The sequence below is a fragment of the Aethina tumida genome, chromosome 4, assembly GCF_024364675.1.
Source record: "Aethina tumida isolate Nest 87 chromosome 4, icAetTumi1.1, whole genome shotgun sequence".
Taxonomy (NCBI): domain Eukaryota; kingdom Metazoa; phylum Arthropoda; class Insecta; order Coleoptera; family Nitidulidae; genus Aethina; species Aethina tumida.
The window spans coordinates 6334994-6354830 of record NC_065438.1 but is presented as its reverse complement, the minus strand read 5'-3'; the positions used below and the strand labels follow the sequence as shown (position 1 = coordinate 6354830).

The 19837-nt window shown below is 33.6% G+C and overlaps 2 protein-coding genes across 6 annotated transcripts in view; one reads left to right on the top strand and one right to left on the bottom strand.

Annotated features, from left to right (window-relative positions):
• The window catches only part of LOC109605355 (serine/threonine-protein kinase mig-15), a 44088-nt gene extending 27770 nt beyond the window's left edge, over positions 1-16318 (top strand). Inside the window, exons 5-18 of one of the 5 annotated variants that reach the window (XM_049966558.1) lie at positions 1237-1395; positions 1637-2087; positions 3987-4094; positions 4158-4257; positions 4550-4573; positions 4874-5157; positions 5276-5447; positions 5620-6360; positions 8846-8959; positions 11307-11487; positions 11541-11761; positions 11822-12139; positions 12199-12333; positions 14313-16318. In XM_049966558.1, the coding sequence (XP_049822515.1) occupies positions 1237-1395; positions 1637-2087; positions 3987-4094; positions 4158-4257; positions 4550-4573; positions 4874-5157; positions 5276-5447; positions 5620-6360; positions 8846-8959; positions 11307-11487; positions 11541-11761; positions 11822-12139; positions 12199-12333; positions 14313-14561 (3257 nt within the window). In that variant the 3' untranslated portion in view covers positions 14562-16318. Of the gene's footprint in view, positions 1-1236; positions 1396-1636; positions 2088-3986; positions 4095-4157; positions 4258-4549; positions 4574-4873; positions 5158-5275; positions 5448-5619; positions 6361-8845; positions 8960-11240; positions 11488-11540; positions 11762-11821; positions 12140-12198; positions 12334-14312 lie in introns of all 5 variants that reach the window. The other 4 variants (XM_049966557.1, XM_049966561.1, XM_049966560.1 and 1 more) reach the window with 4 other exon arrangements.
• A 577-nt stretch (positions 16319-16895) lies between these two features.
• Positions 16896-17702, bottom strand: LOC109605356 (probable 28S ribosomal protein S25, mitochondrial). Its single transcript, XM_020021927.2, has 4 exons — positions 17481-17702; positions 17318-17424; positions 17175-17262; positions 16896-17116 (listed from the first exon to the last, which is right to left on the bottom strand). The coding sequence occupies exons 1-4, from the start codon at positions 17615-17617 to the stop codon at positions 16939-16941; spliced, it is 510 nt and encodes a 169-aa protein (XP_019877486.2). The 5' UTR covers positions 17618-17702; the 3' UTR covers positions 16896-16938.
• Positions 17703-19837: the final 2135 nt, after the last annotated feature.

The window sequence follows — 19837 nt, the reverse complement described above, 5'->3', positions numbered from 1 at the left end:
ATTTTACAATATAATCGTTAAAATAACACATTTTTGGATAAAATTTTGTCTATTTTTTTTTTCAATTACAGGACAAAAATTATCAAAATTTCATAATTAATCAGAAAATATTAGATTTTAAGGCACAAATCGCCAAGATTAAAATAATTTTGATAAAATCAGAAAACGATACTCATTAATTGATTAAAATTAAATGTTTCAGTAATTTTTCAGTGCTTAAATTTTTCCATAATTTAAGCACTGAGAATTTTACTAATTTATGGGGTAAAACTTAAAATTCTCATATTTTAAATAAATTCTTTAATTTGATAAGAAAAGTAATGGGTATTTAACATTAATATTAACACATCCCACAAAATGTTTCTATTTTACAATATAATCGTTAAAATAGCACATTTTTGGTTAAAATTTTGTCTAATTTTTTACAATTACAGGACAAAAATTATCAAAATTTCATAATTAATCAGAAAATATTAGATTTTAAGGCGCAAATCACCAAGATTTGATTAAAATAATTTTGATAAAATCAGAAAACGATACTCATTAATTGATTAAAATTAAATGTTTCAGTAATTTTTCAGTGCTTAAATTTTTCCATAATTTACTGAATTTTGAATTACATTGAGAATTTTACTAATTTATGGAGTAAAACTTAAAATTCTCATATTTTTTAATCAATTTTCCTTCCAAATTCTTTAATTTTACAATATAATCGTGAAAATTGCACATTTTTTGATAAAATTTTGCCTAATTTTTTTCTATTACAAGGAAAAAATTATCAAAATTTCATAATTATTCAGAAAATATTAGATTTTAAGACACAAATATTTTTTTTTGTAAATTACTCTTCAAATATTACTAATTGTGAACAAAGTTTTTAATAATATTTAAATTTGAACGTGAAATTAAATCAAAATAAAGCAATTATTGGCTTAATAGGTAAAATATAGTACATGTTTTTATAAATAGAAGTCACAGAAGTATGTGGACCTTGTTTCCAGCACATCTGTGAGAACTGGCAGTCATTACCCATATTAAATGGACATAAATTAATGATTAATAATAGTAAAAAAAAATGAATACTCAGTCTTCGTTACGTTAATAAGTCTTTTAAAACAGGTTTAATCAACTTAATTAATGCGAAATAGTATTTAATACATAATACTGGTAAATATATACATTTTTAATTACCTAAAGTGGTTTTATGTCGTTTAACTAAATGATTTTTATTTGCAGTGGACTTCGGTGTGTCCGCCCAATTAGATAGGACAATAGGCCGTCGGAACACATTCATAGGTACCCCGTATTGGATGGCGCCAGAAGTCATTGCCTGTGATGAAAACCCCGAGGCTACCTACGACAATCGTAGCGATTTATGGTCACTAGGAATTACAGGTAAAACCTACACTGTTGATTAATTTCGGGTGATTAACATTTATCTGCACAAAAACCGCAACGTTTCCGGCATGACCAATTCAAGTGGTTAAATTATAAGATATTCGTTCCATTTCCTCGTTTTACGAAACCAAACAATGCTGTTGTTGAGTTGGAGTCACAACTGTTGGTGTTGTGCCAAAATCATAATTTAACTGCAGAACGCATGAATCAACTGAAGTCGTTTTTACGTGATTTACAGCATTAGAAATGGCCGAGTCACAGCCGCCGTTGTGCGAGCTGCACCCGATGCGAGCCTTATTCCTGATACCCCGCAACCCGCCGCCGCGGCTGAAGAGCCGCAAATGGAACAAGAAGTTCCAAACGTTCATCGAAACAGTATTAGTGAAGGACTACCACGACCGACCGTACACCGAGCAACTGCTCAAGCACCCGTTCATCAGGGACCAACCGACCGAACGGCAGGTCAGGATACAGCTCAAGGACCATATCGACAGGTGCAAGAAGCGGAAACAGGAGAAGGAGCGCGAGGACTATCGCTACTCCGGCTCGGAGAACGAGGAGGAGGACCCGCAGACGGCCGGCGAGCCCAGTAGCATCGTTCAGGCGCCAGGCGGCGACACTCTGCGACGTAACTTCCAGCAGATACAGGAGGGACGCACCCTTAGCCAGGCTGTTGAACCACCGCCAAGGTATCATTAATAAGATCATGGCTTGGATGACTACAATATGTTATCCAGAAGCTTTTCAAAAGCAAACTTGCAGAGTGGAAAAGAAACAAAATTTTCTAGTTTTTACTGTCAGACTCAAAAATCTACATATTTAAGAGAAATATTCGAAAACAATTTAAAAAAAAGAACAGTATTAAACATTTCTCACACTTGGGAAATTTTCTATGAAATTAGATCTTTTGGAAAATCTTTCATTAAAACTTTATAATTTTAAGGATAAATGTGAAAAATTGAAATAATGAAAAGTTTTAAACAAAAGTTATCAAAAGTACTCATATTTTAGGACATTTCTATTAAAATATTATTATATTAAATTTTAGGTATGAGTTATGAAAGTTTTGTATAAAAATTGTAAAAAATTCTCATGTTTTCAGAAAATTCTTTATTAAAAATATAATTTTAAGTAAAAATCATGAAAATTGTTGAAATGTTTTTTGAAAATTTTAGATAAAAAATATAATTTTAAATAATAAATAATAATTATAAACCGTGAAAGTTTCTCGAAGAATTGAAAAGTTTTGAACAAAAGTTGTCAAAAATGCTCATGTTTTTAGGAAATTGTTTATTAAAAATTTAAATTTTAAGTATAAATCATAAAAATTCTGAAGGAATTGAAAAGGTTTAAACAAAAATTACCAAGAATTCTCATGTTTTTTGAAAATTTTAGATCAAAAACATAATTTTAAGAATAAATCATGAAGGTTTTTCAAAGAATTGAAATATTTTAAACAAAAATTATCAGAAAATCCCACGTTTCTTGAAAATTTTACATCGAAAACCTAATTATAAGTATATATCTTGAAAGTTCCTCAATGAATTAAAATGTTTTGAACAAAACTTGTCAAAAATTCTCATGTTTTTAGGAAATTGTTTAATAAAAATATAATTTTAGTACAAATCATGAAAATTCTGAAGGAATTGAACAGATTTAAACAAAAATTTTCAAGAATTATCATGTTTTTTGAAAATTTTAGATCAAAAATATAATTTTAAGAATAAATTATGAAAGTTTGTGAAAGGATTGAAAAATTATCAGAAATTCCCATGTTTTTTGAAAATTTTATATTGAAAATATAATTTTAAGTTTAAATCTTGAAAGTTTCTCAAAGAATTGAAAAGTTTTGAACAAAAATTGTCAAAAATTCTCACGTTTTTACGAAATTATTTATTAAAAATATGATTTTATGTATAAATCATAAAAATTCTGAAGGAATTGAAAAGGTTTAAACAAAAATTATCAAGAATTCTCATGTTTTTTGAAAAGTTTTAAATAAAAATTATCAGAAATTCCAATGTTTTTTGAAAATTTTGCATCAAAAACATAATTTTAAGTATAAATCTTGAATGTTTTTCAAAGAATTTAAAAGTTTTGAACAAAATTTGTCAAAAAATATTGTTTTTAGGAAATTGTTTATTAAAAATATAATAATAATAAATATAAATCATGAAGATTTTAAAGGAATTGAAAAGGTGTAAATAAAAATTTTCAACAATTTTCATATTTTTTGAAAATTTTGGATCAAAAATATAATGTAAAGTATAAATAATGAAAGTTTCTGAAAGAATCGAAAACTTTTGAACAAAAATTATCAGAAATTCTCATTCTCATCAATTTTAAGTATAAATCATGAAAGTTCCTGAAATAACTGAAAAGAGAATTATTCTAAGTATTATTTTACGAGTTTTTGAGACATTTTCAAGTTTGAGAGTGAAATTCTTAAAAAAAAGTGAAATATTACAATTTTCAAGACATTAAACAATTTAAAATTCTCTATCGATAAAATTTTACATTATTAAAACAAAATAAAAATGAAATTTTGAAACATTCCTGTACAGATTTATTAAAATAAATTGTTTTAGGAGTGGCAAGAACAAAGACAGGGAAGAAATTCCCGAACCGGGTCCGCCTGCCAGACCGCCAATTCCACAAAGGACCATCGTTGTACCAGAACCTGCTCCACCAAGACGGTAATTAGAATAATAAACGTACTTTTGTGATACAATTTTCTGATCATACGTATTATATTTTAGACCACTGCCACCACCTCCAGATAATAATTTCGGCTCAAGACCGCAACAGCCTCAGCAGCAACAGAGAAACTCTCAGTCGCAGAACATGTTCAAACCTATGGTGTGTAAATGATTTAATAGTTAATTTTAACAGGGTTAATCTGTTTCCATCACAGTTCACAACAAATAAAGTTTTCGCCTAGTAGATCTACTTGTGTTGTCCACTTAACAATATTTATTTGTTTGTAGTTGAACAACATATGCAAAATATGATTGATGTTGGAATTTTGCATATGTTTGAACATCGCCGTGCTTTCTAATTCATAATTTTTTTTTTGGTAGCACCGCTTTCCTCTAATTTGGCTATTCTTTGTTTTATTTCATGTCCATGTTTCACACAACTATCACCATAGGGCGCAGCAGCACGTAAACCTGAGGTAGGTTGTTCACAGAACTCAGAAATACTAAAACCAACACACAACCAAGCACTTTTTTCATAGTCTTTGTTCATTTTGTGTGTCTACTAACAAAAGTAAATGTATATATGAGTCATATAATTGAGGCACTCCCAAGTCTTTGTGTACTGATGGATAGATATTTTAAAATGATGGAGGATGTATGTGATGCATATATACATGTATAATTTTAATTTGCTTTTAGGAGAATAAATCCTAGACTTTGGATAGTTGTTCCTCTTTTATGAATATCAAAGTTTAACAAGTGTTCTGTGTGCACAGGAACTCGACGCTCTCGCCGCCCATCTGAACGAGCTGGGCGTCCAGCAGACGAACCAACCCGAGGCGCCACCTCGCAACAACCGAAACAACAAGCAATCGTCGTCGGTCAACAACAACAACGTGTCGACGCCGAGCAGCGCCAGCAATCACTCGACGCCCAACCAGGCGAACAGCGGCAACAACATCGACAGTCTCGTCGACAGCGAAACGGACTCCGAACCGGAAGACAACGGTCGGGTCCGGAACGACGGCACTCTGTTGGCCAGCGACCCACCCAAGCCACTGTAAGTAACTTATCTGTGTAAAGCTAGTAACTCAACATGCCAAGGAGACCACTAACAATAATTTATTACCCCCGCTTTATTCCCGTTTGTTTTTCTTTTATTTTTTTGTTTCTGTTAGTCCCGAGTTTGCTTACAGGGCCGGTCTCGGCGTGGTAGCCGAGAGTCCGGCGGGCGTGTCCAGTCCGGGCGCCACCGGATCCGGTTCCAGTTCGGGTAGCGCACCCAACAGGCCTTTGCCACCCACCCCCGACGACGACGAAACCCAAGACAAGACGTTGGTGATGAGAAAGGTAAGTGTGGGCGTTGGTTTACGTTTACCCGGATGAGTGTTGTAAATATCGGTTTTTATTTTATACGTGGGATTTTGTTTTGCCTGCAGTGGGGGTTGTGTAAAGTGGAGTTGAATTTTACACGGCCTTCCACTGCGCATTTGTGTGAATAATTTTTTGTTCAAAATGACAGCAGTCGGCGGCCAGTCTATCGAAAAAAGTCGAGGATATCGACGAGGCGACGCTGCTGAAAGACTGGGACTTTGACAAGTTTTTCCCGAGCACGAAACGCAGCACTAACGGCCCGAACAACAATCCGCCGAAAAGTAGCACGCCGATATCGGCGCGAAAGAGCGTCGCCGGCAAGGAGGACGAGAAGAAGTCCCACGGTCACAGGCGCATGGATAGCGATTCCAAGATCACCAATCCGTTCTTTAGGGGCTTTCGCAGGGAGAATTCGGACTTCTTCCCCATGAGTGCCAGACACTCGGCCATTTTTATCGATAAAAACGCCAGATCCAGCGGTATTTTCAATAATCGCAGGGGTTCCGACGCCGGTTTGGCTAAAAAGACCACCGGTGAACCGGTGTTGACGGATTACGTGAAACGCACTCAGTCGCCCAGCAAGAACGACATTAACAAAAACTACGGCTTGATCAGTAGCGACAAGCAGAGAAACAGTCCGGTCAAAAGCATTTTCAAAGACAACTTTCTGCGTCCGAGACGCGAGAAAACCGAATCTGAAATAGTACTGCGTAACTCTGAGGCTCGCAGGAGTATCAGAGAGACTTTAGAGGCTCGAAGGAGAGAAATGGAAACTCAATTTGCTGATAGCATTGGAAGACGGGGCTCGAGGCCGACTGATGTCAGTGCTATGAATCTGTCCACTGGTACCAACTCTTCCACTGAGGGTGAAGGATATGTTTTTCTACAGGTAAATTTTGGTTTGTTTTCCTTTATTTTTACATTTTTTCGGGTGCTTTCTTAACATATAACACATTCTACTTTGGATTTGTACATCTGGCGAGTTACTACGAAACTTTTTGGATTGATATCGCTAATATACTAAAATGTAGCTTGCGCGTGGTGGATTTGTTAATTTTATAGAAAAGGTTTTCTTGTTTGGCTGCGGGACTTTGTTTTCACTCTGTTCACTCTAGTTGGTTCTGAAGGAACCGGTGATGGACTGCACATCAAAAATATCACACATTGGCGTTGGTATTCATTCTTGCTATCACATAATTTATTATTACTTTTAGGTGTCTCTATGATGAGTTGAAAATTTCTGTTCTATTTTTATTGTAATAGTAAACCCATCATTCAGTTGTATTCAGTTTTTCAAGATGTATTTAGAACTTAAATAACAGTTAATTATGCCATAAGTGCACAAAATTAAAACTAATTAGATTTTTACATTTTTCTTCAGCTCTGTCCAACTTACACTTAAAATATTTTGCCAATAATCAAAGCAAAAATATTTTAATTAAGTAATTTTAAAAATAAATAATGATAATATATTGTGTAAGATGTAGACTTCATAATTTCAGTTATATTCAGTTTTTCAAGATGTATTTAGAACTTAAATTACAGTTAATTATGCCATAAGTGCACAAAATTAAAACTAATTAGATTTTCACATTTTTCTTCAGCCCCGTCCAACTTACACTTAAAATATTTTGCCAATAATCAAAGCAAAAATATTTTAATTAAGTAATTTTAAAAATAAATAATGATAATATATTGGGTAAGATTTAGACTTCATAATTTCAGTTATATTCAGTTTTTCAAGATGTATTTGGAACTTAAATTACAGTTAATTATGCCGTAAGTGCACAAAGTTAAAACTAATTAGATTTTTACATTTTTCTTCAGCCCTGTCCAACTTACCCTTAAAATATTTTGCCAATAATCCAAGCAAAAATATTTTAATTAATTGAATTTAAAAATAAATAATGATAATATATTGTGCAAGATTTAGACTTCATAATTTCAATTATATCCGGTTTTTCAAGATGTATTTGGAACTAAATTACAGTTAATTATGCCATAAGTGCACAAAATTAAAACTAATTAGATTTTTACATTTTTCTTCAACCCTGTCCAACTTGCCCTTAAAATATTTTGACGAAAATCAAAACAAAAATATTTTAATTAAGTAATTTTAAAAATAAATAATATTAATATATTGTGAAATATTTTAGATTTCATAATTTCAGTTATATTCAAGTTTTTAGGATATATTCAAAACTTAAATCACCGTTAATTATACCATAAGAGCATAAAATTTAAACTAATTAGTCTTCTACATTTTTTTTTCAACTCTGACAACTATTTTAATGAAAACTAATTAATTAATTTATTCATTTCAGTATTTTAAGATATTTTTAGAGCTGTATTTTAATGTTATTTGTAAACTAGAATTGTAGTATTTTATATTCTAGTGTTAGTATAACATTTTCATGTATTTTAGTAATAGAAAAATGTAAGCTAGAACAAAAAACAGCAGTCCGATTTTTGACATTATAATCCGTGCTTTGCCAACGAAAAACCAAAAGTACATCAAACAATAATGCGCAGCTTCTACTAAACATTGCATGTAATTTCGAAAAAATAACCAATGAATCCAGAAACAAAATTCAACTAAAACCCGTCTTTTTACATTTATTTTTGTTTTATTTTGTTCTTCAACTTTTATGCTTTTTGAACTAACCAATCACGTGTGGAATAATATCTGTCATCACTCTAAAAATATATATATATATATAAAAAAATATTAAAAACGATTGTTACGAAGAATTTGGATACAGCCCGACGGAATGACAGCATGACTACTTGACGACGGAACTCTAGCATGAAGATAGATGTCAAAATGACTGGCTGCGGCTGCTGCCATATAGTTTTTATGTCTTGAGTAATTCGCTAATTTCATTTTTTTGTGTTGTGACGTTTTCATCTTATGTGTGTGTGTGTGTGTGTAGTTTTGTTTTTGATTTTAGTTTTTTGTGTTAGCTTAAGTTCTCTAGTGTGTTATAGGTAAACTATGTGTAAAAATAGTTTTATGTCTACCTATAACAGAGTTTCTATAGAGAAGAATTACTGTTGATGTTTTTATTTATTGTGTACTCTTTTTAAATTTAATATTAATGACAAGTTTTAACATTAATTCACCATTTTTATATAACATGTCAACGCTTGGGATTCATGATCATAACTTGAATGGTCTTTTATTGTGATAACAGACTAATTTTACGTGAATCAAAGGCCTTAAAATAATTACAACTAGTGTATGTGCTGATTTAAAAAAAAAATAAAAACGTTTGTTGTAATTCATCGAACGTTTTTCGCTTCTTCGAACAGAATTTTCCGTCTGAATTCAACCCCGAACCGTGTATTTTAAACCCTCGAATGTGTTTTTGTAGAACGGCCGTAGCGGCGAACACACTCGCCAGAGCAGCGTGCTTCCGGATCTGCTGAGCCAGGCAAGCGGAAGTCCCGGCACCCCGTCCGCCAGGGACAAGTCGCAGAGCGAGGAGGTACGTAGTCCCGCTTTACGGTTTCACCCCCCGTGTTGCAGTGCTTACTCGAATTCCCTTAAAAAAACATATTATATGTGTACATACCGAGTTTGATCGTTTGTTTGTTTTTTTGATGGATGTCACGAAGCCACCGAGAGGTCTTAGGAACCCCGACTGGTCGATGAAAGTTTCTAAGGTCTGCCGGTTGTTGTACATGCTGATTTGTCCCTAACTATGCATACAGCAGGAAAATTAACCCCCTCGTTTGTCGACAATTGTTTTATTTAAGCTCAATTGGACCCAACTAGTGATTTTTATAAATACTTTCAATATTTTTGACTCGCCCCACACATTATTTAGATTTTTAAGTGTCCGTCACTAATTTTTTATGTCTTTCTCTTTGGTTTTTGCCCTAACGAGTGGCGTCCGATAACAACGTTTAATATAACTGTAAGTATGACTATGTACGTTGTCTATGTAGTATGTTGCATCCGTCATGTGATTCAGCATTTAGAGGTGGTCCAGTATTTTCCACTCTGTCCTACCCTCAAGTAATTACAGCAGGAGAATAATTACTCATCCTTCTAATATTGGACCTCCTTTTAATGCGTGCATGAAGGAACCAGTAGTAGTTATGTCCACTCTTCATAATCATGTAACCCATGTTGGTTTGTATGTTGATGTAGAATGTGTTTTGAAAACAATAATTTAGTTGATGTTTATTTTTAGTAGTCCTTAGTCACCTCACCCAGTTTTAATTGTAGTTAATTTAAGCAGTGATTAGATTTAATAGTTATTGATTCGATTAATGCGTTTTACATTTCGATACAAGCCATTTATGTTTATGTTGGTTTCTGGAAGACTAACGAGAAAGACTAATTTCGTCATCTTCATAATCATAACTAACATTGTTATTAATCTTTTATTTTACATGTGCTTGCATATTTGCTTGACTTGATGATGCTCAAAGTTTTCTAAGTAATTGAAACGTTTTAAATATTAGGCCATTTATTTTCAATAAATTTATTTTTCCTTGAATTACCGTACCTTGAATGCAGTTTTATATTAGTAAACAGAATTTTCGTTTCGTCACAAATTGGACATTTGCCCAAATAATCAACGCGTATTATTTTTAGTACTCGATAGCGATTTTTTGAATTCGTTTATACCATTTTCAACTTCGGTATAGTTTGTTTGGTTTTTATTTGTTTATAATTATCACTGAAGTAATGCATACTGTGAGTAAATATAGAATAAATTTGTTTAGTTATTTATTTTAATCAATTTTAAGGCATGCATATTAAATATAAATTAGCTGTAAATGTATTTATTTGTTCGAATTTGTAGGTCGACGTTGATTGGAACTATTTCCTGACGTTGGCTCCTCTTCAGAGGTCTGATCAGTTTCTAAAACTCTATATAACATCAAATTCTCAATGGAATTGGAGAAGGAAAAGCAAATACATTTTTTGGATGTCTTAAGGACATGGGTGGATGAACACTTGGACCATAGGGTATACCAGAAACAACCTACACACCGATGAGTATCTACCTAAACATTATCTAAGACTAAAATAAGAGTCATTGAAACACTTACTGAATAAACAAGAGGATCTGTACCACACACCACCTCGCTTAAGAACAAGAACTCAGAAATATGACCAATAATAAGAACATATACTAATAATAAGAATGAACCCAAGACTATTAAAACTTTTTGTCCCATATACATGTAAAGTTACCGATAGAATGGGTAAAATCCTACTAAAACATAATAAAATTGAACAAGTCTCAGATCCTTCAAGGATAAAAGGGACCCACAATCAGTTTCTGGGATATACCACTTCTTGCAGAAGAGTTCAATTGAGACTAGAATTAAAAAACACAAACGAAACTGCAAACTGGGACAGACAAACAAATCTGCTGAAACTGAACACTGAACAGAACATCTAAGTCTTAAGTTGCCAGACTGATGTCAAAGAAACACCAACCAGATCAGACCTCTGAAGATGTTAGCCACTCATGCCAGCAAAACGTCAGGAAATAATTCCAATCAACGTTGACCTACTCCAGAACAAATATAGATATTTAAAAGCCTTAACCTTTACATGTAAATATCTTTGTTAAATACATATAATTCACATTGTATCATTAAATTTATAACTAAACATGGCATCTTTAAAATTAATGTTATGAGTCAATTTATTTTATAATTGGAATGCGTTAAATAAATTGGCTCCAGACGTGAACGTTCAGTGAACTGAACCATTAATTAACCCGATATTGTTTTTGTTTCTAGCACCATCACGGTGAATTCATGACACCGCCCTCCCACACTAACCATCTTCCTCTTGCCCTGCAACAGAAACAGCGTTCCTTCTTGGCCTTCGGCTTCGGCGTCAGCAATGCCGGACAGCCGTCGCGTCGTGAGTCCCACGTGAACGTCAACGTGACCCCCACCTCGCACGACCTGACGTCCGACACGCCCGAGATCAGGAAGTACAAGAAACGATTCAACAGCGAAATCCTGTGCGCCGCACTATGGGGTAAAATTATACTAAATCCTGACATGTAGGTGTTTTAATTCGTTGTTTTGTAGGTGTGAATTTGCTGATCGGAACGGAACACGGATTGATGTTGTTGGACAGGAGCGGCCAAGGTAAGGTGTACCAATTGATTTCGAGGAGGCGGTTCCAGCAGATGGAGGTGCTCGAGGGACAAAACATCCTGGTCACGATATCCGGCAAGAAGAACCGGGTCCGCGTCTACTACCTCAGTTGGCTGAAGAGCAAAATCTTGCGCACCGACGGCGTTAGTGACGTAAGCCTTCAACTAAATTAAAACCACACCAATTACACTTAATGGTGTTTTGTTTTGTAGCAAGTGGAACGCAGAAACGGCTGGATAAACGTGGGCGACCTCCAAGGCGCCGTACACTTCAAGATCGTCAAGTACGAGCGCATCAAGTTCCTGGTCATCGCCCTGAAGGACAGCATTGAAATCTACGCCTGGGCGCCGAAGCCGTATCACAAGTTCATGGCGTTCAAGTCGTTCTGCGAACTGACGTTCCGGCCCCTGCTCGTCGATCTGACCGTTGAGGAGGGCACGCGGCTGAAAGTCATTTACGGCAGCTCCGATGGGTTCCACGCCGTCGATCTGGACTCTGCCAGCGTTTACGACATTTACCTGCCTAAACATGTAAATTTATCTCTAAAATTTGCCCCTAGGGGAGGTGTTTTATGGTTGTTTTGTTGCAGATTCAGGGGGGAATTAGTCCACATTGCATAGTTGCTCTACCAAACACCAACGGAATGCAGCTATTGTTGTGCTACGACAATGAAGGTGTCTACGTCAACACCTACGGTCGAATAGCTAAAAACGTGATACTTCAGGTAATGTATAATATTCAGTGGCGGTTCTTGAAGTTCAAGTCTAGTGAGGCACATTATATAGAGAACACAGAAAAAAATAAAAATTTATGCTTTGTCCATGTAAAATTAGTGCACAAGATAGATTTTTCAAATCACAAAAACCCCCCTATATTAAGTATCTCTTTGTAAATAAAATATCATAGTAATTTAGACTGGATATGCATTTTTATTTAATAGAAAATCACCTATGTCACTGACATTTCTTATGATAATAAAGTACTAGTGGTACTGATGAACCTTTTCTCAACTGAATCCACCAGGCACATTTGAAACTGAACAATCGGCAATGTTCGGGAACGTCATTTGTGTCTCCGTCTGTTTTGACTATGTAGTGAATGTTTGAAATATCGGCCCGAGACGAAAATATCCGAAAGTATCCGAGTCGTTGTCATATCTGTGCTGCGGTGACTCTGCGCATGCTCATAGAGTATCATGTAGGTGGGGTATTTAATTTGAAATCTATGTGCTATTAGGTTTACAAATCTCCAATTCGTAATGTTAAAAAAGCATGAAATACTTGGTACTGCTAGGTTTGGGTAGATAAATTTATGTATTTTAATTTTAAGAGGTATTCAAAGTAATATAAACAAAATAGATTGAACCACAAACAATAATCAAACAATCTTAACATGCATTTTATCGTCTCAGCAGTAATTTAAAACGTAAAAAAGTGGCAGACACATCATTCAAGAGTCTGGAGTACTATTGTGATGATGTGAAATGTTAATTTATATGGTGAGACTTAAAACATGTAATTTGGCATCATCTATTACCAAATATGTATATAATTTAAAAATCTGTCAACATCAGCTGCTAATTATAAATATTCAGGGCTGTGGACCAAATGCTGTGTATTCAAACTTTACAATAAATGGAGATATTGTGTCTTTAAGCTATTAGATTTACAAATATAAATTTCCAACCCATAATGTCTGACCAATCTAACCCATCTGTGATTAGTAGTCACAATCTATGAATTGGTACATAAATATTGACGTTATTTGTAATGTTTAGGTGTAATTGAGTACCTTTTTCGTTAAAAAAGTATGAAATACTTGATACTGCTAGATTTGTGTAGAAAAATTACATATTTTAACTTTAAGAGGTATTCAAAGTAATATGAATAAAATAGATTGAACCACAACTAACAATACTCAGTCTTAACATGCATTTTATCCTCTCAGCAGTAATTTATAACATAAAAAATATGGTAGAGACATCATTCAAGAATATGTGAATAAAATAATTATAAATATAAGTTAACTATATAATTTAAGCACCATCTTAGAAATTTTATAATCAATCGACTAAGATACTACAAATTTGAGGTAATTGGATGTTGGAAAACATTTAATATTAGGTTCAACTGAATGATGTTTAAGATATTGTTGCAAAAAAGATTGTGTAAATAAAAGGCATAAATGTATTTCTGAACATAAATAAAAAAATATATATTTATTTTAAATTCTCAGTAGATTACAATATCTGGCTGTCGATGAATTGGAGTATAATGAGAATACATTTTGATTTTGACTAGCACCAAACAAATTTTACTAATTAAATCAGTATTAATTAATCTGTTATATACTAATTTTTGAGACAAGGCCCTAGTCTTCAGGTTCGGTAGCCGAAGGTAGCCGATCGCTTCCGACATTTCTAACACATCTCAGTTTACCTACTATTGAAACCATTGACCTACGTTAATGCGCATGCGCACAAAATTCATTGAAATTGCTTGTCGGTTTTACAATATATTACCCTTATATCCTTTTTTAAATATTACGTTATTAAGTAAAAACATAAAAAATACTTTTTTAAATATAAATGTTATATCAATAAAGTCTTTTTTATAGGTGGCACTGTCCCACCTGTCTAATTCGAGTAGCCGCCCCTGATAATACTTCAAATGAGACAAACACATAATGAATATTTTGTTGCAGTGGGGCGAAATGCCGACTTCAGTGGCGTACATCGGCACGGGCCAGATAATGGGCTGGGGCAACAAGGCAATAGAGATCCGTTCGGTCGAGACCGGCCACCTGGACGGCGTGTTCATGCACAAGAAGGCGCAGCGCCTCAAGTTCCTCTGCGAACGCAACGACAAAGTATTCTTCAGCAGCGCGAAGAGCGGCTCCAACTGTCAGATCTATTTCATGACGCTGAACAAGCCGGGCATGGCCAACTGGTAAATGAACGGGACGAGGTTGCACTATTTTTGAACCAATGTGAGACATTCAAAACAGACCATTTTACACCACGCATTCGATTCGCTGTCGCGGTCCGCGCGTCTACGGGACGGAACTTCTATGTTTTTTGATTGTGTAGTTTTTTAGGGGTGGGTGCAGGCCGGCTAGACTTGTGGGTTATCTGCAGTTCACGACGATTCGCGTTCGATAAAGACTGATTTACGTAACCACGACTGTTTGATTGGCAGTCGGGGGAGTCTGTGTGTATATACTTAATGCTCTGCGCATTCTTAAATATCTTCTGGATGTTCTCAGATGTTCTATTACAGTTTTGTTGAGTCATGGCTTGCCCCGTACGCTCGGAAAATATAGAAGTATGGTATTGTGGATATAAAATATTGTAGGCCTTTGTATGATGTTTAAAATGAATCTTTAGACTGGGAGAATGGTTATAAATGGTTATATTTTTGCAATCCATAGTACAATGACGATTGATCAAAAAAATTAATAAAAACCACACCTTGCGGAATCAAAGTTCTGTACAATTGTATGTTTGTTTGATTAGTTTAAGCATAACATATCTATATTGTAGAGTACTGCGACTTTATGTTAGGATCGTATTTATTAGTACGTACTTAATTTCTTTTCTTAATCATTTATACGTTTGTTTATAGCTTTTAAATAAAAGTGATTTATTACAATAAAACCACACATAAATTTTGATTCCAGCAAGCATTTTATACAAATGTACAATTCGAAATTAGCAATAAACAAATTTAGGTGACAACCCGAAACTTTGTAAAAAACGCTTCTTTCTCATTTAGTTGTATAAACGAAAGGAAAGTCATGGTGGATGTTGGAAGGAATGGCAAACATATTTTACGAATTATTAGACAATAAAAAGCTTTAATATCATTTTATAGAAAATTGGAAAAAAATGCAACCTTAATACTTCTAAAATATGTTTCCAAATAAGTTCTTCGAGACATCCGCATTTAACTGTGGAGGATATGCATTTAATAAAGTCGTTGGTGCCAACCAAGCGTTAGTGAAATGATAAAATGCTCACTAAACTGTAGATAAGTAATACGTTAGTATGATCAAGACTCGTTCACCGCAAAACGGGGCTTGGACATAACTTTTTTGTACATACAAACAAAATTTATATTGCAAGTAGTAATCAGCACAATGGAAAAGAAAAAAAAACAGCCTCTTGTTTTATGTATTTTGTTTCATACTTGTTTATTATTATTTAATCATTGCACATATGAATTTTATACTAAATTTAAATTAGTACATAACGTCAGTGTAAACTATTATATATTAGTTTTTTACTATTATTTGCTATGAGACTGTTACACGATTTTGTTAATTCCTAGACATTATTTAATTATCTATTTACTGAATAATTTTTCAACTACTGTAGTCAAGTCAATAAATCTATCCGAATGTTGGTTAAATGTTTGCTATGTAACTACAATAACGGGCGTCCCGGAAATCTGTTGTGTTGCTAACATTTTGTATTAAGTAATCCAGCAGCGAAACATTTTCCCTGACGTGCCGTAACTTTATTGTGTATCATTAGGTCTGCTATTATTTGCATCCAATGCATGCCTATTTTATTCTTAAGTCAAGATTCTTATATTTGCTCTTTTATATTTTCCAAAGAGATGGTATTAGTGTGATTTTTATAGAAATAATACATTATTGTTCAAATATCATTTTATTATTAAATAAACTAAAGTTATATACTTATTATATTGGAGGCTTTTATTTTAACATGTAACATTATATACAAAGGTAAGTTAAATTGTAGTTTAAGGAATATTTTAAATAAAAATTCAAGTGATATCTGTTTATTTTTTATTAAACCCAATAAATACCAACAATAACTACTCCACTATTATGTTGTACTTGTGTTTGCCTCTCATATGTTTAGGGACTGGACTGGTGCAGGACAAGGGAGTTCCCCAGGGGAGTTCATATATACAGGGCCTGTCGCCGAATGCTCCAAAATTGTCAACTTGTAAAATTATACATAAAGGTAAGTTAAATTGTGATATAAGCAAGATTTTAAATAAAAATTCAAGTGATAACTGTTTATTTTTTATTAAATCCAATAAATACCAACAGTATCCACTCCACTATTTTGTTTTACTTGTATTTCCCTCTCATATGTTTAGGGACTAGGCTGGTGCAGGACAAGGGAGTTCCCCAGGGGAGTTCACATGTACAGTGCCTATCGCAGAATGCTCCAAAATTGTCAACTTGTAAAATTATACACAAAGGTAAGTTAAATTGTGGTATAAGGAATATTTTAAATAAAAATTCAAGTGATAACTGTTTATTTTTTATTAAACCTAATAAATATTAACAAGAACTACTCCACTATTTTATTGTACTTGTATTTGCCTCTCATATGTTTAGGGACCGGACAAGTAGCAGGGCAAGGGAGTTGCCCAGGGATTTCACATATACAGTGTCTGTCGCAGAATGCTCCAAAGTTGGCAGGGTTATCTTTCTTTTCCTTTGCTATGGCTTCTGCCTCTAATACAGCCCTGAAACGCATTTTATTTAGTCACGTTGTTTGAATATGTTTTAGAATAATAGTTATACTTTGTCTTTCCTACAACGTTTATTAAATGTTCATGGATTTCTTCTTTGGTCCTGTTATCAATGTCGATGAGCATTTGTTGGCCATTTTCTACAATTAAGATCATTAAGTGGTAATTACTTGATGCATATTTTATGAAACTTGCCATAGAAACATCTAATAAATGGTGACGGGGTCATACTTTTAAAGCTCACTATTTGTACGTTTGGATTTTTGTATTGGATTTGAGGAAGATACCAAAACACGAAGTCCCTAAAATAATAACCGTTGTTTATTGTTACAAAATCTAATTAGTAATTTCATCTCACTTTGCTCCATGATGATTTTTTCCACCCATATTATAGTTAATGGAGAAGACTTTAATCTGGTCCTTGAGTATTAACTTGCCAGCCTCCAAGTATTTTAAGGTTCTCCTTATAGGAGCGGCTCCTTTCATGAAAGGCATTGTGTGTTTTTGTTTAAAACAACTTCGTTCTAAATTCTTGACTTCACTGAAAACATAACCTTATCTGTAAAGTGAGGTTATGCAAATAAGAAAACTTTTTGAAATACTCGAATTAACATAATTTATCTATATTAAAATGCTAAATAAAATTAAAATCATGGTAATATTGAAAACTTAAAAAGCTTTCTTAAATTTGGTCAAATGAATGAAAATTTATAATTATCAGAAACCTGTAATTATTCATAAATGATACACTATACTTATAATAGATGACGCCAGTGTATTTTACGAAACGTTGTGACATTCAACTCATGCAGAATGAACTATTATGATTCGTATTACACATTTAGTTTTTAATACGATTTGATACGCCAATAGTTTTGTCTGTTGTAAATAGAGGGTGAAAGCGCGTATTTATTTTATCCTGATACAAATATCTCAAATTTGATGAATTTTGGAAGTTAAAAATGTTTATATTGTATACAGAAACTATATGTTTAGTAAACTAATAAGAGTATAAATCTATATCTGCTGTATTTATTTAGTTATAGATAACACATAATTGTTAAATTCTGTATTGTGAATAGTGTTTAAAATAAAGAAAGATTAAAATTAATTTATTGTTTTATTTAATTAACATCACAAAACCCTAATAAAGAACAGGTAAGTAGAGACAACTAAAAGTTTAAATTTTGTAACAGATAACAGAAATGCAAGGAGGTGTGTTGCTCCCAATACAAAAAAGGCGGAAAAATTCAAATTTTTGAAAAATGGCGGGAAAACTCCTGATATATTTTTGGCGGGAAATACCTCCTCGCGTTTCTGTGATCCGGATACAAAATCGAGAAATCGTAAAAATTTGTGTGAGAAAACTGAAATTTTTAACTTTGTAACAGGATAACAGAAATGCGAGGAGGTGTGTTGCTCCTAATACAAAAAAGGCGGGAAAATTCAAATTTTTAAAAAAAGGCGGGAAAACTCCTGATACATTTTTGGCGGGAAAATATCTCCTCGCGTTTCTGTGATCCGGATACAAAAACGAGAAATCGTAAAAATTTGTGTGAGAAAACTGAAATTTTTAACTTTGTAACAGGATAACAGAAATGCGAGGAGGTGTGTTGCTCCTAATACAAAAAAGGCGGGAAAATTCAAATTTTTAAAAAAAGGCGGGAAAACTCCTGATACATTTTTGGCGGGAAAATACCTCCTCGCGTTTCTGTGATCCGGATACAAAATCGAGAAATCGTAAAAATTTGTGTGAGAAAACTGAAATTTTTAACTTTGTAACAGGATAACAGAAATGCGAGGAGGTGTTTTGCTCCTAATACAAAAAAGGCGGGAAAATTCAAATTTTTAAAAAATTGCGGGAAAACTCCTGATACATTTTTGGCGGGAAAATACCTCCTCGCGTTTCTGTGATCCGGATACAAAATCGAGAAATCGTAAAAATTTGTGTGAGAAAACTGAAATTTTTAACTTTGTAACAGGATAACAGAAATGCGAGGAGGTGTGTTGCTCCTAATACAAAAAAAGCGGGAAAATTCAAATTTTTGAAAAAAGGCGGGAAAGCTCCTGATACATTTTTGGCGGGAAAATACCTCCTCGAGTTTCTGTGATCCGGATACAAAATCGCGAAATTGTAAAAATTTGCGTGAGAAAACTGAAATTTTTAACTTTGTAACAGGATAACAGAAATGCGAGGAGGTGTGTTGCTCCTAATACAAAAATGGCGGGAAAATTCAAATTTTTGAAAAAAGGCGGGAAAACTCCTGATACATTTTTGGCGGGAAAATACCTCCTCGCGTTTCTGTGATCCGGATACAAAATCAAGAAATCGTAAAAATTTGTGTGAGAAAACAGAAATTTTTAACTTTGTAACAGGATAACAGAAATGCGAGGAGATGTGTTGCTCCTAATACAAAAAAGGCGGGAAAATTAAAATTTTTAAAAAAAGGCGGGAAAACTCCTGATACATTTTTGGCGGGAAATACCTCCTCGCGTTTCTGTGATCCTGATACAAAATCGTAGATTTTGATGCATATTTTTCGAATATTTTTATTGTTTTGCAACGCTAGTGTCATCTATTCCAAATACATTGAACCATTGCATTCTGTGATTTCTATATTACAGGTTCCTATTACAGATAACGTGTTCTACTCTAGTGACATCTATTGCACGTATGCAGAACTATTAATATCCACATTACAGATATCTTTTTTA